Below are 21,366 nucleotides of genomic sequence, written 5' to 3' on the forward strand. Positions count from 1 at the left end.
AACATGTTTTTTTAATTTTTGATCCAAATTATTCAAATTTTAGTAAAACATTGACCTTGCAGAGGGAAAGTCATGTGTGTGAAAATTATGCTGTGTTCTTGATAAGTGTGCATGTGTGTGATGAAGGAGAGGAAGAGTGCTGCAGACCGATACAGAGAGAAGGAAAGGATGGGAAGTAAAAAAAAAAAAAGACAGCAGCAGTAGAGGAAAGAGGAAAGTGGAAGACGGGAAGAGAAGGATGCAGAGGGGAACGAGAGAAGGAAGGAATAAAGACATTGGGGGACAGCATGACAAATGAAAGAGAGGAAGCACAGAAAGGAAAAGAGGAAAAGAGAAAAAGGGAGAGACAGAATGAGAGTAGCAAAGAGAGAGAGAACAAAGGAGGCAGTGTGCGGTGAACAGGGGATTGAACCACCATCTGAGACGAATAAAAATTGGAATAACAATAAAAGTCAGAAGGCGCTACCTCTCCACCCCTCCTCCTACAACCAAACCCTCCAACACTGAACAGCACCCAAATATCCCCACTTTTATTGTCCTCTGTTTTCTGTAAAGCACTTTGTGACAAACCCCTTCAAAAAGGAAATAAACATGAGTTGACATTCACACTTATAGTGAACACACACAAATATTACACAGAGACAAGTGCGGACGCACACCGAGCCAGAGAATCAAACACACATGGGACAGCAGCAGCACACACTCTCACACGCACACGCGCACACACACACACCAACTGTAGTAGAAGGACAAAAACATATACTTTTCCAAGGGAGATGTGTCTTGTAAGAGTGAAAAAGTTAAGTGTGTGTTTGAACATGTGGTTTGTTGTGTGCACATCTGTGCAAGGGACTGTAAAGATACATTAGTGTGTTGCAATGCAGGACGGACAAAATAAGCAGGTGATGGAGACAGAGAGAGAAAGTTTGAGATGAAGCAATGAGAAACAGACATGGGAGGTGTCACACCCGCAGTGTTGATGTTATTAGTGTTGCTAGTGTTTCTCTAAATTGCTGCCACATTTTCCCCAAAACACCCGTTGCTTTGTCACAGCCATTTCTATCTGTTCTCTTTCTTTGCTATTGTTTATAGTGTGCAAAAGAAAAGGTTCAAATGAGTCATCAAATGACATCAGTTTAAAAATAAGGGTAAAGGAGAAACAGGAGCATAAGAGAAGCGAGGGGCTTGTACTCTACATGACTTTCAACAACCACATTAAGGCAATTGTACAGTTAGCCTACCATCACCTGAAGAACATATCAAGGATTAAAGGTCTCAGCAGTATCTGGAAAAATATGCCCGTGCATTTATCATCAGTCAACTCGACAACTTTAACGGTGTCTTTACAGGTCTCCCTAAAAATTAAAAAAAACTAACAGACAGCTGCAGCTGATTCAGAACGCTGCTGCTCCAGTCCTCGCTAAGACCAAAAAAGTGGGTCGCATCGCTCCAGTTGTGAGGTCTTTACACTGCCAGTCTGAATTGATTTTAAAATATAACTGCTTGTTAATAAAGCACTGAATATGGTTTAGGGACAATATACATTTATGGTGTCATTCATACAGGTCTGCCCTCTGTCCCCAGAGTCAAAACTAAACATGGAGAAGCAGCGTTCAGTTTCTATGCTCCATATATCTGGAACAAAAAAAACAGAAAAACTTTGTTTTTTTTAAATCGAGGCTGAAGAATTTTCTTTTTGCTGCTGCCTTTATTAAATACATTTTAAGGCTTTTAAATAATATCTTACACTACACTGTAACTTTTACTGTTCTGTTTTATCTTGTTTTTATTTTCTATTGAACTCTTGTTTAACTGTATTTAAATGTATTAAAACTACCTTGTATTACCCAAGGTAGTTTTAATGCTTGATGCAAAGCACTTTGAATTGTCTGGTTGTTGAAATGTGCTGTACATATAAACTTTCCTTCAGTCCAACATTCAGACCCACTTCAAACAACAATTGGCAAAGTGTACAGGGTTAGAGTGAGAGTGCCAATCAATTTAAGAGTTGTTATAAGTTTACTTACAACAACCTGATGCATCAATCTCATCCACATTTGTCTGCATTTTCATGGCAATTGTTCTGGATGTGGCACATAAAGATAACGTCCCCATTCTTAATCTCATCTACAGCTCTGGTTGTTTTTCTACCCAGAAACAGTCATAAATGATACCAGAACTATGTGGCTGTCGATTCCAGAAACATTCAAATGAATTTTTGAACATTTCCTGGTTATAGAAGTCATTTTTGACTTTTAAATGGTGCACAATTTACATGTACTAACTACTGTACTTATATACAGTTTATACCAGGCAGCATTCCATCTAAAGCTCAGCCACTTCCCCTGCAATCCATAAAGCAGGGTGCGATTTTCTGGACAAAATCACAGAGTAAACTCTGACTGTGTGACTGGGATCCAGCTCCTCTGAGCCAAGTCCCAGCATTCATTAAAACTCACAGAGCCTCCATCAATTTATTTCGTCCTAATTTTCCAGGACTAACGGATGTGAAACACTCCGTTCGGGGCCAAATGTGACTACTAAGGGTCAGCAACGGTGGTCCTGCAGCTCAAGGGCTGAGCCGGGCCATTCTGGGCCAAAGAAGGCCAGTGAGGGGTCACTTAGGGAGGTAAGGAGGAGAAGAGAGCGGGGAGAAAGAAAGAAAAAGACAGAAAGCGTTTGTGTTTGCGTTCAGCTACTCTCATGTTTCGCAGGAGAGAGCTGTTGATTGACACATGGAAGCCAGCGCCAGATTTCTGTGTTAAGCTAAGAGAAAAGAGCATGACATAAAACACACACACACACACACACACACACACACACACACACACACAGTACATTGGGGTGACACATGCATTTGTTTATGCTATGCTATGTTATGTGTCCATGGATATGTACATGAGAGTATTTATAGAACTTGGGTGTGTATATCTGTAACTGTGCGTGTGTGTGTGTGTGCGCCTAAGAGGCTTCTGAATATAACCCATTTGACCGCTACCTAAACTCATGTAAACAAATGGTCTCTTTAGTGGTGTAAACGTGACGGTGGAGTGAGTCACAGCCTCTGATCTTCCATATAAACAGTGAAACTTTGAGAGCTACTGCCAAAAAGAAAACCTCTGCAGAACCAAACCACCCGAACGCAGAATCCAGAAGCCCATTTGTTATCCTTTTTAGGCACGTTCTTCAATTATTTTACTTTTGATTAAGTTTGAGTTTTTGTTGGCACGCTTTCATTGTCTGTTTAGACATGGAAGCTATCACTGCTAATGCAAACTACTTCCCGAAACCAAGTTTCTATTAACTTAGTCTATGTTGCATGGATCAGTGGTGGGTGGGAGAAAATGAGAAACGAGTCATTCAAGTCCATGCACTTGTGTTACTTTAGTCATATGTTGAATCGGTTGGTTAACTAACTGTTTAAGAACATATAATATTGTAAGAGTGATAAATGTTTACGATTGATTAGCCTTGTTCATTTAGCTTCACATTGGAAACTGAGATAAAAAAAATTCTCTATTCTCTATAATTTCACAAACAGTAAACTGTTCATCGATGGAAACCAACTTATTTAGACTTATGGAGACCACGTTGTTTCCGTTTTATAGTCAGACTTTGGCTGGAACTGAACACAATGCTGCATAATTGGGTGCAGTGATCGGCTGCCCTGCCGAGCATTACTTTCCTTCTTTCAAGCCTTTATCAAGCACACGTTTATTATGTAAAAAGCCAATTACCAAACTGGTTACATGTGGACTTTATTTGGGCAAATTGGCTTCCTCCAGAATATTAATAAATAATGCAAATAAGGGTTCTGCATGTAATAACAATTTACAATTCCAACATTATAACATGTTTGGAAAAAAAAGAAATATGTTGGAAAGATGAAAATACTAAACATAAGGACATACTAAAGCAAAGAAAAATGAAATACAAAACGTGCATTTTAAAATGTGCCAAAACTTGAAATCTAAGTCATATAAAAAATAACTGTCATTATTATTAATGGAGGAAACTGAGTTTATAGGAAATATACTGCGTATTGTGCAAAAAAGCGCATCATGTTTGAATTAACATTTGTAGAGGTCGTGTACAATAAACGTACAGATAAGAATGCACTGTGGTAAAATGCATTACATTTAAGAATGGACGCATCATGAATCATGGGAAAGCAGTGGTCAGTTTGATTCAGGGCTCACAATAAATGGATGGTGTTCCAGCCGCCTGAGAATGCTGCACACATCTTGAAATCATAAATTCGCTATCCATACTGGTCCCTCTCAAAAAAGTAGTGACTACTCCTCTTTGATGGATGATGGTTTCAGCAAATGTCAGGAGCAGTGTTGGGGGGGGAAATGTCGTTTTTCTGGTGTTGGTCCAGCTTCTGTGCCTGTGTACACAGCTTCAAAGAATTTATGCCGACATCATTGTGAAGCATTTCATTTGACATATGACCTTATTCTGAATAATAACTAGTGGGATTTACACCCCCATAGTGAGAATTACAAGATTATTTGACAGTATTTTGTTTGTACTAAATGGTAAATTGTAAATTCCAACCAACCAGGTGGTCCTGAAATAACATTCCAATACTGTTGAGAGAAATATCCTGTTGTAGGATATAAAAAAGGGAATTTAAATTTATTCTACTGATGCAATTACTGGAAGTCGCTATAGATGAAAACAACAACTCAATGCCTAAAATGAAGAAGAAAAAAAATTGAAATTAAATAATATTTTTAAGTAATGACAAGACAAAACGAATGACTGCTTCTCCTCTCCTCGGAACAGGTGGTTGGGGGAAAAGCGACAAGGTAAGGCTTATTGTAGCAACACTTTCAAAGAAGGTTTTCTAGCATGAGAAGAGATATAAAACCTTCATCAGATGTGAAAGATTTCATTTGGACCACGAAGGTGAAATGACTGCTGGTAAAGACTAATGGATGTTATGATGATTTCAACCTTAACTTTATTCACCCTCGAGGGTTGTGGACCATTTTGACTCACTGCAGTTGCTCATCGCAAAACATGACCATCATTTTAAGGAGGACCCAAGTCCGATTTCCTGGACTATTCCAAGTTTGAAAACGCCCTCTGTTTTTTTGTGTTTTGATAAGTAAGAACAAAGGCATTTGAAATCTGGTTGACGTGCACTTAAGTCAGGAAATAACTACAAAAAGGCAACAAAATGCAGTGGATTCTGGGTAACACAAAGACAAATGTCAACATCTGGCAGCTTGGAAAGCAGAGCATAACAAAACTAGAACAAATGTCTGGACTGACTAGTAATATGTTCAACTCAAAACAGAAGAGAGTGTTAAGAACAGTAAGTTTAAAGAACTGGATCTATTTGTCCGGATAGTTCTCAGAAAATCTGTCTAAGAAAGACTCTTGCTACTTATGACTCACTTAATTTTTCTTTCCAAGTTGCGGTTTGCTTATAATTTGGCAGCTTAAGCCAAAACGAGTCAAATACAAAAAATGCTACAAAGGAAACTTTTCCACTTGGGGTTCAGACCACAGAAACTGTAGGTGTGAGTCCCACTCCATATGTAGACCAACAATCAGAGCGAGGCACAGACACCGCCAGGGTTAGAGGTTCAACTCCCAATGGGGCCACAGGGGTGTTCTCACAGTACCATAAGGAGCCTCGGTAAAGGCCTTCCCCTACTGGTTTACATTACACACTCCGTAAATTGAAAAACATGCACACAAAAGGTGGGAAGAGTTAAACAGAGGAAACTGACTCAAAGCGAAGGGCAAATGATGTGTTACAAGATGGGTGATGTTCTTTTAATGAACCGACAACAGATATCAGTGTCTGGGGTTAGGAGGTTGTGTGTACGCAGTGTCTGGGTGATTCAGATAAAAGTTACCGCCATCGAGGTGACCAAGTCTAACCAAACAGCTAGAAGGCAGAACACACAGTGGCTGATATGCGCTGAACAAATACACAGCAACACACACACCTCTCACTCAGTCACTCCCTAGTGTATTGTCTGTTTTCAGACTGTGGAGGAGGATGTGATGGAGGAGAGGAGAGGAGCAGACAAAATGTTGTAAAAAGTTAGTTTAGTATTCTTTTGACAATGTCATTTAATACAGTAAATGTCTGCCGTTTCTTTTATCCTAAGTAATGTCATAAAATAAAGTTTTGGTTGTCAGATTTGATGTATTTGTTTATTCTTTCTATACCTTCTCTTCCAGTCTCAGTTAAAAAGGTTAGTGAGTAATATTTGTTTTTTTATTAGAGTGAACTTTTAATCAGTTTACTCTATTATGTGTTTCTAATGTAGTAACTAAAATTGTTTCCTAGTTCACCAGAGCAATTCAAGATTATTGCATACAGTACTGACTGTTGCACACTGATAAGTGCATTTACATGCTGATCTATAGTGCATGGTCTAAAAGTGCATGGCGCAAGTGCATTTAGGGTGTGTCCATCTCCACTTTGATAGTTAAAATGGTGCATAATCTGGGCGTCTGTATTGTTGGCTTATAAATACAGTAGAGTGTACAATAACGAGGACAAAGTAAAACAAATTTTAAAAAAAATATACAAGCACACACACACAGACAAAAAAGCTGCTTTGGACTGACCCATGGGCTCCAGAACAAACTGATCCTGAGTGACGGCCAGAGGAGGCTGAATGCTGACGGTCAGCTTAGAGGACTGTACAACACAACAGGCCTTCACCTTCACCTGGAGAGAGAGAGAAACACAGATTATAGGAGTGAGACGTGGATGGGGAGGGAAATACAGGTTAAGATGTGTGAGAGAGAAAATTTAGAGAAAAAGAAAAAAAAATTGGCCATGATGAGACAAGGGGAAGAGAAAAGAACATGACTGATCGATGTGCGGGCCACTGCTCACTTGAATGGTTACTGAAGAGACGGGCAGACCATCAATATCTTGGATTAGAGCTTGCTGTAAACAGAGAGAAAGAGAATGACAAGTCCATCAGTGTGTGTGTGCTTATGGTTGTAAATGTGTGCACGTGTCTCTGTGAGTCTTGTATGTGTGTTTACCGATTGGCTGTCCATGCTGGAGGACACAGCAGCTGTAATAATCAGGTCCTCCTCACTGTCCGTTTTAGGCAGGATGTCTAAAATGACAACAGAGGACATCGTCAAATGTTTATCTTGTGTACAGGGTCACGGGGGGCTGGAGCCACAACAGACAAGTTTTATCCGAAAATATTAAACCAATGTTGTTCCTCAGTAGGGATTTCACAAATACACGTCATTAGATTCTCAAAATGAGGAATATTTTGTAAACAAACACCGTAAGATAGCTTGAAACTTGTTATGTCTGCAAACATCAGTTTTTTTTGCTCCAGAGGTGTGCGACCTCTGACATATACAGCAATTTTCAGTCACTTTGGATAAGCGTCAGCTAAATGAGTAAATGTAGGCAAGCAACTATATGACATCAGTTTCGCCATTTGTCCGTATTCTGGATAATTAATTCACAAAAAAAATGTAAATTAAGTAAACAACAAATGATTTAAAACTTGTAAAATGTAAAATCTTGTGGCCACCAGTCTGTTTTAGCTAATACTTTCAACCAGTTAAGATTTAATTGGCATCCCGCATTATATCCAACTAGTGGTTGTATCTGAAGACTACCTTGGAGCATCTTCATCTTTCAGGAGTTTCAATTCATGGTCTTTGCAGTTCTAGTGACTTTTATTAGACTCTAGTGCTCTGATGTAATATGTTTAATCTAACCGTCACATAATCTGTATTAAACTACGAGCACTCTCCTACCCTGAGTCCTGGTGGCCTCTCTGATGAACTTCTGTAACTTCTTCATCTCAGCATCCACCTGCTCATAGTCAGCCTCTCGGGCATCCACCTTGGGCGTGGAGAAGAAGGAGGGGTCCGTACCCATGTAGGAGCACAGGAGGTTACCGTCAGAACTCAGACTGACCACGACTCCTTTTAACTCCCTGAAGAGAGGAGAGGAGTTAACTTGACAGAATATAAAACTAAAATACCTTCTGTAGTTCAGTTTTAGAAGTTTGTTCTACAGTTCATTTAATGCTTTGATGAAAACAGAAGGAGATAGAAAGAGGGAGAGTATGAGGATATGCTGAGTGATGGAATAATGGATTTTAACTCCCTCTGTGTGTGTGTGTGTGTGTGTGTGTGTGTGTGTGTGTGTGTGTGTGTGTGTGTGTGTGTGTGTGTGTGTGTGTGTGTGTGTGTGTGTGTGTGTCCTGTGTGTTAACTGGTTGCAGATGTGTTGTAGTTCCAGTCCACTGAGGCAATAGCGCACACGCGCACACACACACGCACACCCACACACACGCCAGGGGTTCAGGTCTAGTGCAGCGGCTGGCTCCACACCTGCACAGGAGGGTGTCTGAGGGAGAATAAAACTTTCACTTAAATTGCTGCAGAAACACTTACTCTCTCTCTCTCACACACACACACACACGCACGCCATTCCAAGGGTCTTGTATCCGGACACAATCCAGATGAGACACTTAATATACCGGTATGCATCTCTGTTGGCCAGATTACAAATCTAACATCAATCAATATTGGTTACAGTGTTAGCTTCGAACTATCCATAAGCTAACACAAATACATGAATGAACTACGAACAAGACACATTTTCTTCAAGGGCTCCCACAACCATACAGATCATTCAGTGGTTGAACTGACAAGGGATCAGATAAATGCCACAGCAGCTGGACACACCTTGTATTTCATCATATGTGTTGAAATCACAGGAGCCTTTTTTTCTTGTTGTTTTTATTGAGATCGAGAACAGCGGCTAATTCAGTATCATTTTATAATAAGATAGGATCATTTATCCAGAGGGAAATTGTTGTGCAGCAGTTGCAGTACAAAGTAGGAGAGTGCAAATATATAAAGATAGGGATATTTCCACAGACTGCATACAGACATAGTTACACTATGGGAGGAGTAAATATTACGCATGTGTCTTGGAGAGATGGATGCATGTTTTTCCCTTTTCAACATCTGGCTAGAATGCTCCTCCAGAGTTGCTTTAAGAAGCAATCTGAATTCAGTCTGTCTTGAATACTTCTTTGAGATCAGATATCTACCCAATCCGCTAAAGACGCATAGTATAAATGGAGTCATAGTCTCACATTTATACAGACATGACAAAACGCTATAGAAACATGGATTCATAAAAACAATCTCACTTTCGCTTTAAGAGGGAAACCCTACCTCAGCCTCACTAAAAATGAGTTCTCACCACTTGTTAGAGAAAGATTGTTGAACATAAATATGAACAGACAAAAAGAGGCGAGGAAACGCAGAGCAGCTGCTGTTAGAGATGTTACCGGTAGATACAGAAATAGCATTATGTAACAATAAAAACTACAGGATGTAACATATATTACCAGAGCAATACAAGTAGGGAGCCTACATAAAAGACAACCACACTTAAGCCTGCACATCCATCTAAAAGCTTAGTGACTAGACCAGAGTCAATCATCATCTTCTTTCTGAAAAGCTTAGCCATGGCCCTATGGGTACTACTGGTGTACTGGATACTAAAACCTGAACATAGATAAAACAATAATTGTCATCACCTTCTACAAGGAGGTTATGCTACAGAGTTCAGTGACATTTGGTGGAATTTTGGGACGAAGAATAAGTGATCAGACATTTTTCACTTTTTAAGTACCGCGTGTACTTGAATGAGAATAATCTGATACAGCTATCAGTCTAGCACAATGAGATAAGAGTGTGAACTGTGACGTGCACAATATTGTTTTTAATTGTTGTCGCATCATTCTGCTGCCGGTGTTAGTTTTCTGTTTCTATGGGTCAACTTTTCCTTGGGGTCCTTTCAAATCTTTTTCTTTTCTTAAACATCAATTTAAGCATGTCAGGTTCTGATACTCCACAGGTTTGTTTCTGATTGGCTCCAAATTTGGAATTGTAGTTGGTGAGGACAGTTTAGAAATAGAGCCTGATCAAGTAATAAAATTCAATACCGTCTCCCAAAAACAAACTCCCAGAGCACTGCTATATATCACAGATATTCACAGTGACCTGTTGGAGTGTGTTTGTTTTGTGTGTATTAGTGTGTGTGTTCCTCTCCCACACTCTACACAGCAGTGTACCACCGACACACTGAACAAGACGATGACTATCAAGTGCTTTAAGACAACACAGCCTCAAACTAAACCAAACAACTACCCAGACACGCACTATCTCATGCATCTAAAACACACACACACACACACACACACACACACACACCCACCCCGAAACCACATCATTTTTCAACCATGTTTGTGTTTTCCCATTTGTAATTGTATCAAATTGCGGTGTGATTGGAGTTGTTTGGAAAAAGACAAATGATTGGCTACAGCTGGCCACTCCCTGCTCGGCTCCGATTGGCCAGCTGGAAGACATTGCCGGATCATTTCCTGTCAAAAGTCACACACTGGATTTCACAAGCTGATAAACACTACAAACACCTGCTGTGTATTTACCTGTGTTGTGTAAATGCAAGCATATATGTGTGTGTGATTGTATCAGAAAATGAGACACAGTCCATCCAGTAACAGCATGTCTACAAGCTTCCTCCAAAGTTGTGTGGTTTGTTGTTTCCTGTAAGATAAAATATTTAATGTGTGTAAATGCGTGTGTCTTTGGGAAAACAGCCAGGTTGTTTATTGTGGTTAAACTTGACGTTACTGTTCCTCAGCCCTACATATCTTGCTTCTGCTCTAAATATAGCACACTTATCGTTGGGGCCATGTGTGTCATTACTGCCACAGAATAGGAATAAATCTCTTATTCATGTACGACATTGTATCTCTGCCAGTGCTGGTGAAGGATTGCTAATGTTACCAGCAGCTACTAATTAGGGGTACAAACTTTGTACTGACATAATATGCCAACAAGGATTGTGTGTAATGTAATAATGTCTCTTTGAGTGACATTTTACTAGTTTAAAATATAACACTTAATAACTGAGATGTTGTTATTCTACAAGTATTTCCCACTGTCAATTCCCATTACAAAGTTTTGTATTAAAGATATCCTTAAAGGTTCAGTGTGTTTGTTTTAATGGCATCTAGGGGTGAGGGTTGTGAATTGCAACCAGTGGCTCATGGTGCATTCACATGCTCCTCGGATGGTCCCATTTCATGAGTTGTGAAGTCGTTCTTCTGACTTCAGTGTCTAAAGAATTGTAGGATTAGCATTATCAGAGCATATACACAACACGCAGATATCTAGTTCACTCTACATGGACAGCAAACTAACCATATTACAAACTACATGTTTGCAAAATATGTACACACACACACACATATATATATATATATATATATATATATATATATATATATATATATATATATGATGTTTATACAGTCATAACAAGAAATGTTTCTAAATGCTCTATGCTTGTGTCTCTAAATATCATTCTATAGACAAACATAAAATGAATGAAATCAGTATTGATAGATTAAACAACAATGACCAGGATTCACTCTCAGCATTGTGTTTCTCATAATTAGAAAATTATCATCATCTCATCCAGGATATTGTAAACTCCATATACCTCTACTGCTTAACTATACAGCATGCAGAGTCTGAAATGAATACAGACGAAACATCAAATGCTTGTTAAACTTCATCTATGAAAGTTACTGTCCCTGCTGACCACTGTATTCACAAAGCAAAACAATGGTTCTGTATCAGACTTTTGATTAAGTGCCTGTAAGACTGGCTCCACAAAAAAAGTGGTTCTCCACTGGCTCAGTGAATAGCAGTTTACTGAATGAGCTTTTAATTAATGTCTTTTAATTGAATGTGTCGCTTAAGAGCTGAAAATGACTTGGATGTCAAACAGTATTCCCAAGACAAATGTATATTCTCGGCTGCCAGAGATTATTTTTAGTGTCTGAAGAGTGAAGGACAAGAAAAATGGACAAGAAGACATAAAGGGGCATTAGTTAGAGTGATGCCAGCAGCGGAGGAAGTTGTATCTCGATGCTTTGCGCTTGTTGATGGCGAACTAGATGAAATACATCAGAGCGTCGGAGTGGCTTTATCACAGAGACACTTCAGCAAGAAACAATATAAGATATTCACGATGCTCTCCACTGGATTCAAGATGGTAGAGGAGGAATAATAAGAGTTTGCCGTTGTCTATGTGAGACAGATACAAGCTTTTGTCTTTTGTCTGTTTTTGTCTGCATCAACGGATTTTTCTCAATTTCCTCCTCCTTTTTGCCAGTTACTCTCTCCCCTCCTTCCCCTCCTCCTCTCTCTGTCGCTCTGTATTATGTGGTGTTTCCACCATGGTTATAACTCTGCTAACAGATGCTGGCCTGTGGGCAATGCAGCATCTCACAGTGTCGGCGTCTCTCTTCGTGCTCTCAGACGTACACATTCGCTCCCCCTATTACAGCACTCGCTCTCAATCCCTCATTTTGGAAAATAGTACCATGCAAGGATGGAGACTTGGCACGTTTCATCTTTTTCTTGTAATTAGGAGCATCCAGGGAGATGCTCTCCTGCTAAATCTCTCCATTTCCTGTAGGCTTTTCATCATGGACACATTGTAATATTCAATGTACTGTACAATATGCATTCGTACACGACAGCCATTGTGAGGACGAGGAGGCCTCGCGCAATCAGCACTGAGTAACGTGGAGGCTGGCATCCCTTCTGTTATTTATTTGACCATTTTTACATTCTTACATGTTGAGCACAAATTATTTTTTAAGAGGATTTTTAATGGATTGAGGCAGGGACAATATTGAGTACAATATCCACAAAGGATGAAGAGAGAATGGAAAGAAAAAACAGTAAGGAGCAAAAGAAGACGGACAAAGCAGAATTGAACAGCTCACTATATGAAAATGAAAAATTAAATAACAAAACCGGGCCGCCTGTTGCAGAAAAAAGGATATAACGCAGTATGTCTCAGCACAGAACAAAAGAGCCCAGCACCAAACAGAATCCAGTGTTCTGCAGGAAAAGAGCAAAGGTATTGTCAAACCAACTTTATTTTAACATTACTATAGAGACTCAATCTCTTGTCTCTTTCTATCACTGCGTCTCTCGGTGGGCCTGTCGGTTATTTGCTGCTGAAGCTCCCTGCCTCCCCATTACCTCAACGCTCGGCCCACGCCATGTCAAGGTTGTGTCAATATCGTGTCGGATACACCTACTCCATCGCACGCTGACAGATAGTATTTTATTGAGCTTGAAACCCTTTGACAGGACAAAGAAAATGAAGAGGAGTGGAAGGAGGGAGGCTGAGGGAAAGATGGAAAGATGAAAAGGATCGGAAGGTACTGGGAGCGGGCGAGAAAGTAAGAGACGGGGAAAAAGAGAGAGCTATTTGGCGCTGTGTCGACCGTCAGCTAGCTTAGCGCTTGGGAAAAAGCTCAACACAGTTTTTTGTTTTGCGCTTGGCTGGGTTTATTGCCATGTGTAATGGCTATAAGGGAATGGAGGAAGCAAAAGTGAAGGCTGGCTCAGCTCCTCTTCCACTCCTGGAACACAGTGAATAGCCCAGTTCTCGCTTTGAGCTAGCCAAGAGCTATTATGGGTCTATTTAATCCAAATCAATAAACTTTAAAGTGCTCACTGAAACAAATGAAGTTTGGAATTGTCAAATTATATTGCAGAGAAGAACTCCCAGCAGGCAATAGTGACATCAGTAATACTAGTGAAGTATTGCAGAGTCATACTCTAGATTTGATGATGCATGGTTTTGTAAGCGACACTCAAGCATACTGCATAAAAGCAAATGAGCATTTAAATATGTAACTCACTGAAGTGTGCACAATTATACAAGTACTGTGTAATCCTACCTACTTAAGTACTTTAGCAAGAACATTATCATACCATATGTCTAGATTTCCCCTTTCCCTTTAAGTGGTCATATTATGCTTATTTTCAGTTTTCGGTTTAGCTGAATATCCCCTTACCAGCTTAGCAACATGGACTGGGGCAAGAGTTTCAGAGTGGCGAGTTATTAATCTGTAACAAATGTGTCTTTCATCCATAAAGTTTTAACTGAGCTCTGTCTCTACATCACAGTAACAACTTTATGTCCATTGACTGCCTGGAGGGTAGCTAGTGTTTGGAAGGGAGAGGAGAGATGTGTGCTGCAGCTCAGTGTTTATCCACCAGTGTTTTTGAGGGTCGTGTCGGAGTAGCCGCTAGGCGAGCATTATGACGCGCATTTTGATGTGACGTCACAGGGATCAAAGGGAAACGGCTGGACTACAAATGAGCTGTTTTCAGGCAGTTCAGAGCAGAGTTTTCTGTGGGAGATGGAAACTCCCTTTGGGGTGGACTTTGGGCTTTTTCACTTTGCAAACCCATTACATGCGCAAAAAAGGTATATAACTCAATAACGGAGAGGGGAAAAGCCAAAAAGCATGATATGACCTCTTTAATGCTGCATCGCTAATGTGGATACAACGATTGCGGAGAGAATATTTGCCTCTTGAGGTTGATGGATGAAGACGTGGTGGTACGGTGTTGGAGGAGGCTTTAGAGCGGGATGCAGCTATGGCCGCATGGCCAGCTTTTTTACTCACTTCTTAATAATCACCTTCTTTCACCCTATGTTGCCATCTCAGAACTTCAGGTGATGAAAAGTTGTTTCACATGTTACCCACTGCAGTGGAGGGCTGGAAATCTGGAATGTGACTAAAGAAATTGGTGACATTCATTTGTTTTTATTCTAAAAGAAAGTATGACTATAAATCTTTCTTTTTATCCCAGAAGAACAAATTAAAGTGCAAATTAAAAACATTTTGATGTATCTATTCAATTTGTACACATTGTTTAGGTTTGTTTCGGGTCTGCACAAGGCCTGATTTGTGTTTTGTGGTTTTATAAAAAAAAGTGAAACACTGCAACAACTGCTTTTTAAACAGATATTTGCATCTCTAAAAATGTTTGTGTACTACTAATTTGCAACAGCAAATATGTTTAGAGAACCATAATGCCACCTTGAATATGTTTTTTAACAACCTATCAAAAGAAGCATTTTTAATGGAAGTATCTGAAGTTTCATACGGAGCATTTGTTATCCAGCTCATCTGCTCATAGCAACTAAAGCAGTGTTTATGGTCATGTGCAGGCATCTGCCGCAATTAAAATAAGGTTAGGGTAAGATTGTTATGGAGATATTTGTCTCAATATTGTTTGTTTATTGACAATCTGTGTGTAAACGTGCTCAAAAGGCCAGAACAAAAGGGAGAAACACCATGGTAGACGTTTAACAAAATATGTTTATTTAAACCAAAATTAACCAAATTAAGAAGTATTTCAAACTCACATATTTAATATGAGGTATGTAGTTTGTGGTTTCAGTAGTGTCTGTGCAGGATGATGGTTGCATGAATGTATATGTGTGAAGGTGTTGTAGTATGCAAAAACAAGATAAATACCACAAAGCAACAGTCCAAAACCAAAGAAAACCAAACTAAAGGGGCAACCGGGGGGCCGGCCCGCAGGGAGGTCTGACCTGGCAATTAGCCCTTTAGCCCAGAGTTACTGCTATCAGTTTGCTCTTCACCTGCAAGGGATAGAGATTGGCCTCACCCACACATGACCCCACAGGGCGTCAAAAAATATTTTGCCAATATGAAACAGATCCACAAGCAAATTCTACAAATAAAAACATATCTGTGACTACATATATTACAAATAAGAGAACAGCATTTGTGAATGTCTTGTTGACCTTTACAACTTTTGAACAGACATTTGTGAATCCAGTTTTTATTTGTGGATCTCAATTCTACACTTGTGTGTTTTGTAGCCCAAACTATCTGTACACGTTCAACATAATGCAAGCAACAATTAAATTACCTTTAAAATGTATTTGGCAAATATAATTAGTCGTATTTAAATATAACTTCAGTTACAGAGACAGTGTAGATAGTTGATACCTGTGATTAAACATGCCCAGTTTCTAGTGGCTGACGTGATCAGGGTAAACAATGTAAAATAATTTTCTCTGCTATCATCGGAGTAAAGCAATGTTAACTAAACCTACATTAATTGGTGACAGCCCACTTTCAAACATGATATGATGCCTTATTCAAATACAATGAAAACAGTTACTGATGTAGTTTGATGTAGTGGTGGGATTTTGTGATGTATACAAATGGTATACAAATAGTTTAGCCATCAGAAGTATTCTTAGCAGGTACATTTATTTACTAGTTTGTGGATGGGCAGCCAAAGTCATTTTTGTTATGATCGTGTTTGGGTGGAAAACTTCCATCAGTCACATTCCAAGACGATTTTAAACATCAACATGTTGATGTTTGCCAACAGTAATTTTTAGTTTAGTTGCATGAATGCAGGGGAAATATGGGCGCGGTGAAGTTGCAAAAACCAGTCGGAGCTGAAGGTCTGACAGCTCGGTAACGGAGGTAGAATTTGCTACTCCGCCATCAGATTAACCTGTCAGGACAGACAAGGCGAGATAAATGGCTGCTGATAACAGCACAAACAGGAAGATCTCCATGCATGTAAAAAATGTTTGATTACAGATCAATGACTGCACACGAACTTCCACACACACACAAACACACACACACACACACACACACACACACACACACACACACACACACACACACACACACAAACGCCGTGGTGAAACGAAGCCAGGCTCTTGGCAAAGCCACTGCATGGCAGATCCCAGAGATAACTGCACTCTCACACACACTGCACTGACATACACAGCAGGAAGATAAATCGTTCCTGTGACACATGTTGAGAAAAGTTGTTTTGTTAAGTTACAAAAGTTCCACTCACTTTGACCAGCCACTGCTTTTTTTTTTTCAGGGTGTGTTGTTCTCACTTTGTACTTGCTGTGTTTGTGTGTTTTCACCGGGATTGTATTGCAACTGTCGAAGTAGCATTCCAATTAAGGTGGTATTGTTATGTATGAGATGGAGAGCGGTGGGTAGTGACAGACCTGCCAGCATTACTTAATGGGAACGCTGGTGTCTGAATGGAGGCGACAACAGAGATTCTCTACACTCAAGTTATTGTTTCTCTGCGCCTCCATCTGGAACTCATAAACTCACAAATAGGAAAATATTACATTACGTCCACAAGGTAATATACTCCACAGTTCTGTAAATACCAATACACATGAAAAGTATCTATGTTTGTGTGTGTCTCACTTGTCTCTCTTATGTAAAAATAAAAACAAGCTGTTTCTTAAACCTTTAAGCAATAAATAAATATGAACAATCTATCTAAACAAATTAAGGTACAACCATGCAGATGTGCAGAACACCAAATCTAGTTTGTATTTGTATTATCTGTTTATCAGAGGTAGTATACTTTTTTTTGTTACATTTTGAGCATTTATGTGCCAGAAATAGCCGAGACTGACCTATTTTCATCTGCAGTCCCCCAATACCAGAATGCTAAATTGGGGCAACCTCTAGAGTATTACATATTAACTGAAGTTAGACACATTATTTTATATTACACATAACAAAGGAGACACATACCAAAACAGATATAAAAGCTATAAACGCTGCAATAAAACTACCCAGACCAAAGGTCCCAGAATAATATTAGAAAAATAGAGCTGAATTTGAAAACCACCACCAGATTTTCTAGTAGTGTAGTTTCTATTATTGCTCCAAGTGCAATCCAACTCATTCATTAGAAATATGTGACTTGCCACACAATTTAAAAGCTGAAAGCATGCACTCCTCCGATATGCTCCGAACTCTGATTACGCTGATGTTTTTGCTCATCAAATGAAAGTGAGGTATTCAGTTCTCTAATATTTACTGGCATCAAATCCCACTCTTATGTGGTTGGAGTAGAAAGGGCAGAATTACTGAGAGAGTGGGTTTTTTTCACATTGTAATGATACAGTCTTTTATTGTGAGTCGGTGTGTCTTAAAGGTCTTTCTCAATTTCACATAGTGCTACAGCCATGTGGTGACCAAGCATTTCCAAATTTGCAAAACCAAAATTTTGATTACATTATAAAATTCACTTTCCGTATAGAAAAAAAAATTTGTGGCAGTACTGTATGTATGTCAAAATGTGCTCAAGTGTGGGTGTAATATGCTTGATTATGTGTTTTTGTATGTAAAAACTCATGCTAGAGTACGTCTCTATTGGTGTCCCTGGATCCCAGCCTGTGTCAATGAGGCCTCACAGCAACACACACGCACACACTCATTCAGATCCCAGACACCCCGTGAAACCAGGGCTGGAACGGCAGCAACTGTAATGGTCAGATCGTTACAGGAGCGGGGGAAGCGGCGAGGGCAGAGAGGCCGGGAGAGAGCGAAGGAGGGAGGTGGACTGGGGATAATGAGAGGTTGCACGAGGACAGATGAGGAGGTAGATGAGGAGGAGCGCTGGAGCGAGGTTAATTTAATTTATTTCATGGACATACACAAATGTGCAAATACAAAGGAAAGAAATGCATGGGCATCTATATCTGATGATAATATACGATTGCCTGAGAGCCTTCTATTGCCATTGAGTCCTTACATGCGTTCCTTAAAGTAATAACCTGCAGCATATGCTGTATAAAAATCCATATTGCTACTTTCTATTGGTCTAACCTAAATTCTAACCCTAACCCTTACCATAGTACCAAATATATAAGCCCTCCCCACCACACTTCTTACTCAAACTAGATGCTAATGCTCATTGAACGCTCATTAAATGTAACCCTTAAATCAAACCCTAACCTTCTTGTGGATGAAAGAACAATTAAAATGTCCTGAATTCAAAGTGTTTCTCCTTCATATTTGTGCTTGGAAAAAAGGAAAAATGGTCGAGGGAAATAGTTTACACACGCAATAAAGGGCTAGATATACAAGGACCCAAAGGTGTAAGAATAGTCTAGCTAATAGCATAAGTATCTACAAGTGAGGATGATTTTTATGCATCAAGGAGCTTGGTGCTATGTGGAGTTAAGATAGTTTCAAGCAATAAGCAGTTGGGATAGCTTTAGGGAAGGGGCTAAGATGGATTTTAAAACAAAAGCTGTGTCACAGAACAGGCAACAATTGCACCGATTGAAATGCTAATTTGAAAAATCTGGTGTTAAATGGACTGAAATGGACCATGGTGTCACTATGAGTAGTGATTTTCTTATGAGCAATTGTGAGGTTTAAGTGTGTGTTTGTGTTTATATGGTACTTCAAACGAGACCAGACGCAAACAAACGAGAAGTAATTGTTACCTTAAAAGCGCACATAAACCCATAGTCGGATAAACACAGGCACCAATAAAAAAATTAGCGTATTTTGTTACAGTCAAGCATAAAGGATTTGAAGATAAAGAAATAGAAAGGAAGCGGAGAGGGGTCAACTGAAGTGCAAAAGGCTTAAGGCTTAAAGAAAGGGATGTTGAAAATGGATGAGAGGAAGACTGTTCTGGGGGGGGCAGCAGTGGAAAAACAAGGACAATGCCTGTGTTTGTGTCGTCTTTGTCACTGTGGCATTTTGGAGGACAGAAGGGCTGTGTGCCTGGATTCGTGTGTGTGTGTGTGTGTGTGTGAGTGTGTATTCGCTTCCCCATCCACTCAATTTGTGGAATTGATCCGCTCCCTAATAGTGAGCAAAACAAAAAGTCAGCCTAATCCAACCATTATTTATAACACAGATGGGAGAGAGGAGGGGGAGAGAGATATAATTTAACAGAAGAAGTGCTACTATATCCTGTGACAGAGAAATGACAGAAAGATAGAGGAAGGCAAATAGAGAGAGAGAGAGAGAGAGTGAAACACAGAAAGAGAAGCGCAGGACTACTCAGTGCAATTGGTATAAAACATGCTGGGCTTGGAGCCGAGGTATAAAAGAGGTTACTAATAAACTCTCACAGCAAGAGGCTAGCCAGTGGTAGATTAAGACAGAGGGGGAAAGAGCGAGAGATGAAAAGAAAGGGGGTATCGCAGAGCAAATGGAAATCAGAAAACAAACGATCGGGGGAGATGAGAGAGGCCAGGGTGGCAGCTGGACGAGGACGAGTGAGAGGAGTGAAAGATAAACAATGTGAGCTACGTTGAGAGCAACGGGAAGCGAGATAGGACGAGGAGCGAGCCACTCCCCGGTGGCAAGTGTGAGAGGCAAAGTGGAGCGAGGGGAGAGACGAAGAAGAAAGAGGGATAGATGGCGAGAGAATTAGATGGGAGTAGTTGTGTTTTTGGAGATGTTATTGAGTCTAATAAGAGCATGTTATTGTAAGACAGGCCGGGGCGGCTATTCTTATTCCCGGTGGTCCTACTCGTCTTTTTTTCTCTGCCTCGCTCTGTTCCTTTTTACCTCGCCCACACTTAATCTGCTGAGGGAAAGAAGAAGCATCGCCGTCTGATTTGGACGAGGGAAAGTAGGCGCAGGAGGTGTTGAGCTCAAAATACAAAGGAGCAAAGGGTGCAGATGCTCGGCACGCTTCAACAACCACGATAATAACTAGCTCGCTGCATCTAATTGCTTGACAAAGAGCATTTTTGTCTCTTTTTTGAATGCGTTGACTGCCCTTCTGGGTTTGGAAATGTGTTTTCTTGACCCAGTCCAATTCCAAAATCATTTTGAGCAATATGTATGCGCATAAGAGCTGTGATCACTGTTGCACAGTACTAGGTAGACACTGTAGACATGTCTGATAACAGGAGCTGTTTGCTTATTTTCCGATCTAAAGGAGTTGCTGGTGTGATCTTTGGAAGCATATTGAGCTGTGAGGTCGGGTGTTTGCTCGCAGTCGCGGGCTGTGAAGTTGGTGTAGACAGAGTACAAACAGTAGAGCAGCTAGGATCATCCAAACTCCATGCTGGTCCACACAGCCCCAGTGTTATAAGCTCTGGCAGATAGCAAGAACAGAGGCAACAGGAGCAGCGCTTGATGTGTGCTGAGTGTGTGTGTGTGTGTGTGTGCACTTACCAACCTATCTAACAGTGGACCTCGACGTCGTTACACACCCACTAAGAGGGGACTAAAAAGTGAACAGGGGACATTTTTTAGGTCCCCTGTTGGACATGCTTTAAATCATGCTAAAATCATGTCTAAAACCATCTGGTAAATTTTTTAAACTATTGTCAAGAGGGGACCTGCAGGTGTGTGAGTGTTTAAGTCCATACTCAGCAGTGCCTCTAGTGGATCAAGCAAAGATTTTAACGACTCATTCACACACGTCGTTCTTAACACTCCCCTATAGAGTGAATGGCTTGCAGCCCCAGGGAGTCTATCAGACTGTAGAGGGGCTATTATACAAGCTACTCAGTAAAGAAAGCTGTCTCTTGAAACACAATTTCTTAATTTTTTCTAACAAAATATACAGGCTGAGTTTTAGTCGATGTCTTGTGTAAAAAGATCAACATGTATTAAAATACAG

At 40.1% G+C, this 21,366-nt stretch overlaps 1 protein-coding gene across 1 annotated transcript in view; it reads right to left on the reverse strand.

The window, feature by feature from the left end:
• Window positions 1-4,316: 4,316 nt before the first annotated feature.
• Window positions 4,317-21,366, reverse strand: part of LOC123968364 (protein PTHB1-like) — a 42,266-nt gene continuing 25,216 nt past the window's right edge. The window contains exons 10-14 of the mRNA XM_046045084.1: window positions 7,771-7,952; window positions 7,030-7,106; window positions 6,875-6,928; window positions 6,601-6,703; window positions 4,317-4,390 (exon numbers count right to left, since the gene is read on the reverse strand). Coding sequence (XP_045901040.1) covers window positions 4,332-4,390; window positions 6,601-6,703; window positions 6,875-6,928; window positions 7,030-7,106; window positions 7,771-7,952 — 475 coding nt within the window. The 3' untranslated portion in view covers window positions 4,317-4,331. The remainder of the gene's footprint in view (window positions 4,391-6,600; window positions 6,704-6,874; window positions 6,929-7,029; window positions 7,107-7,770; window positions 7,953-21,366) is intronic.

Source organism: Micropterus dolomieu, linkage group LG03 (genome assembly GCF_021292245.1).
Source record: "Micropterus dolomieu isolate WLL.071019.BEF.003 ecotype Adirondacks linkage group LG03, ASM2129224v1, whole genome shotgun sequence".
In the NCBI taxonomy this organism is placed as follows: Eukaryota; Metazoa; Chordata; class Actinopteri; order Centrarchiformes; family Centrarchidae; genus Micropterus; species Micropterus dolomieu.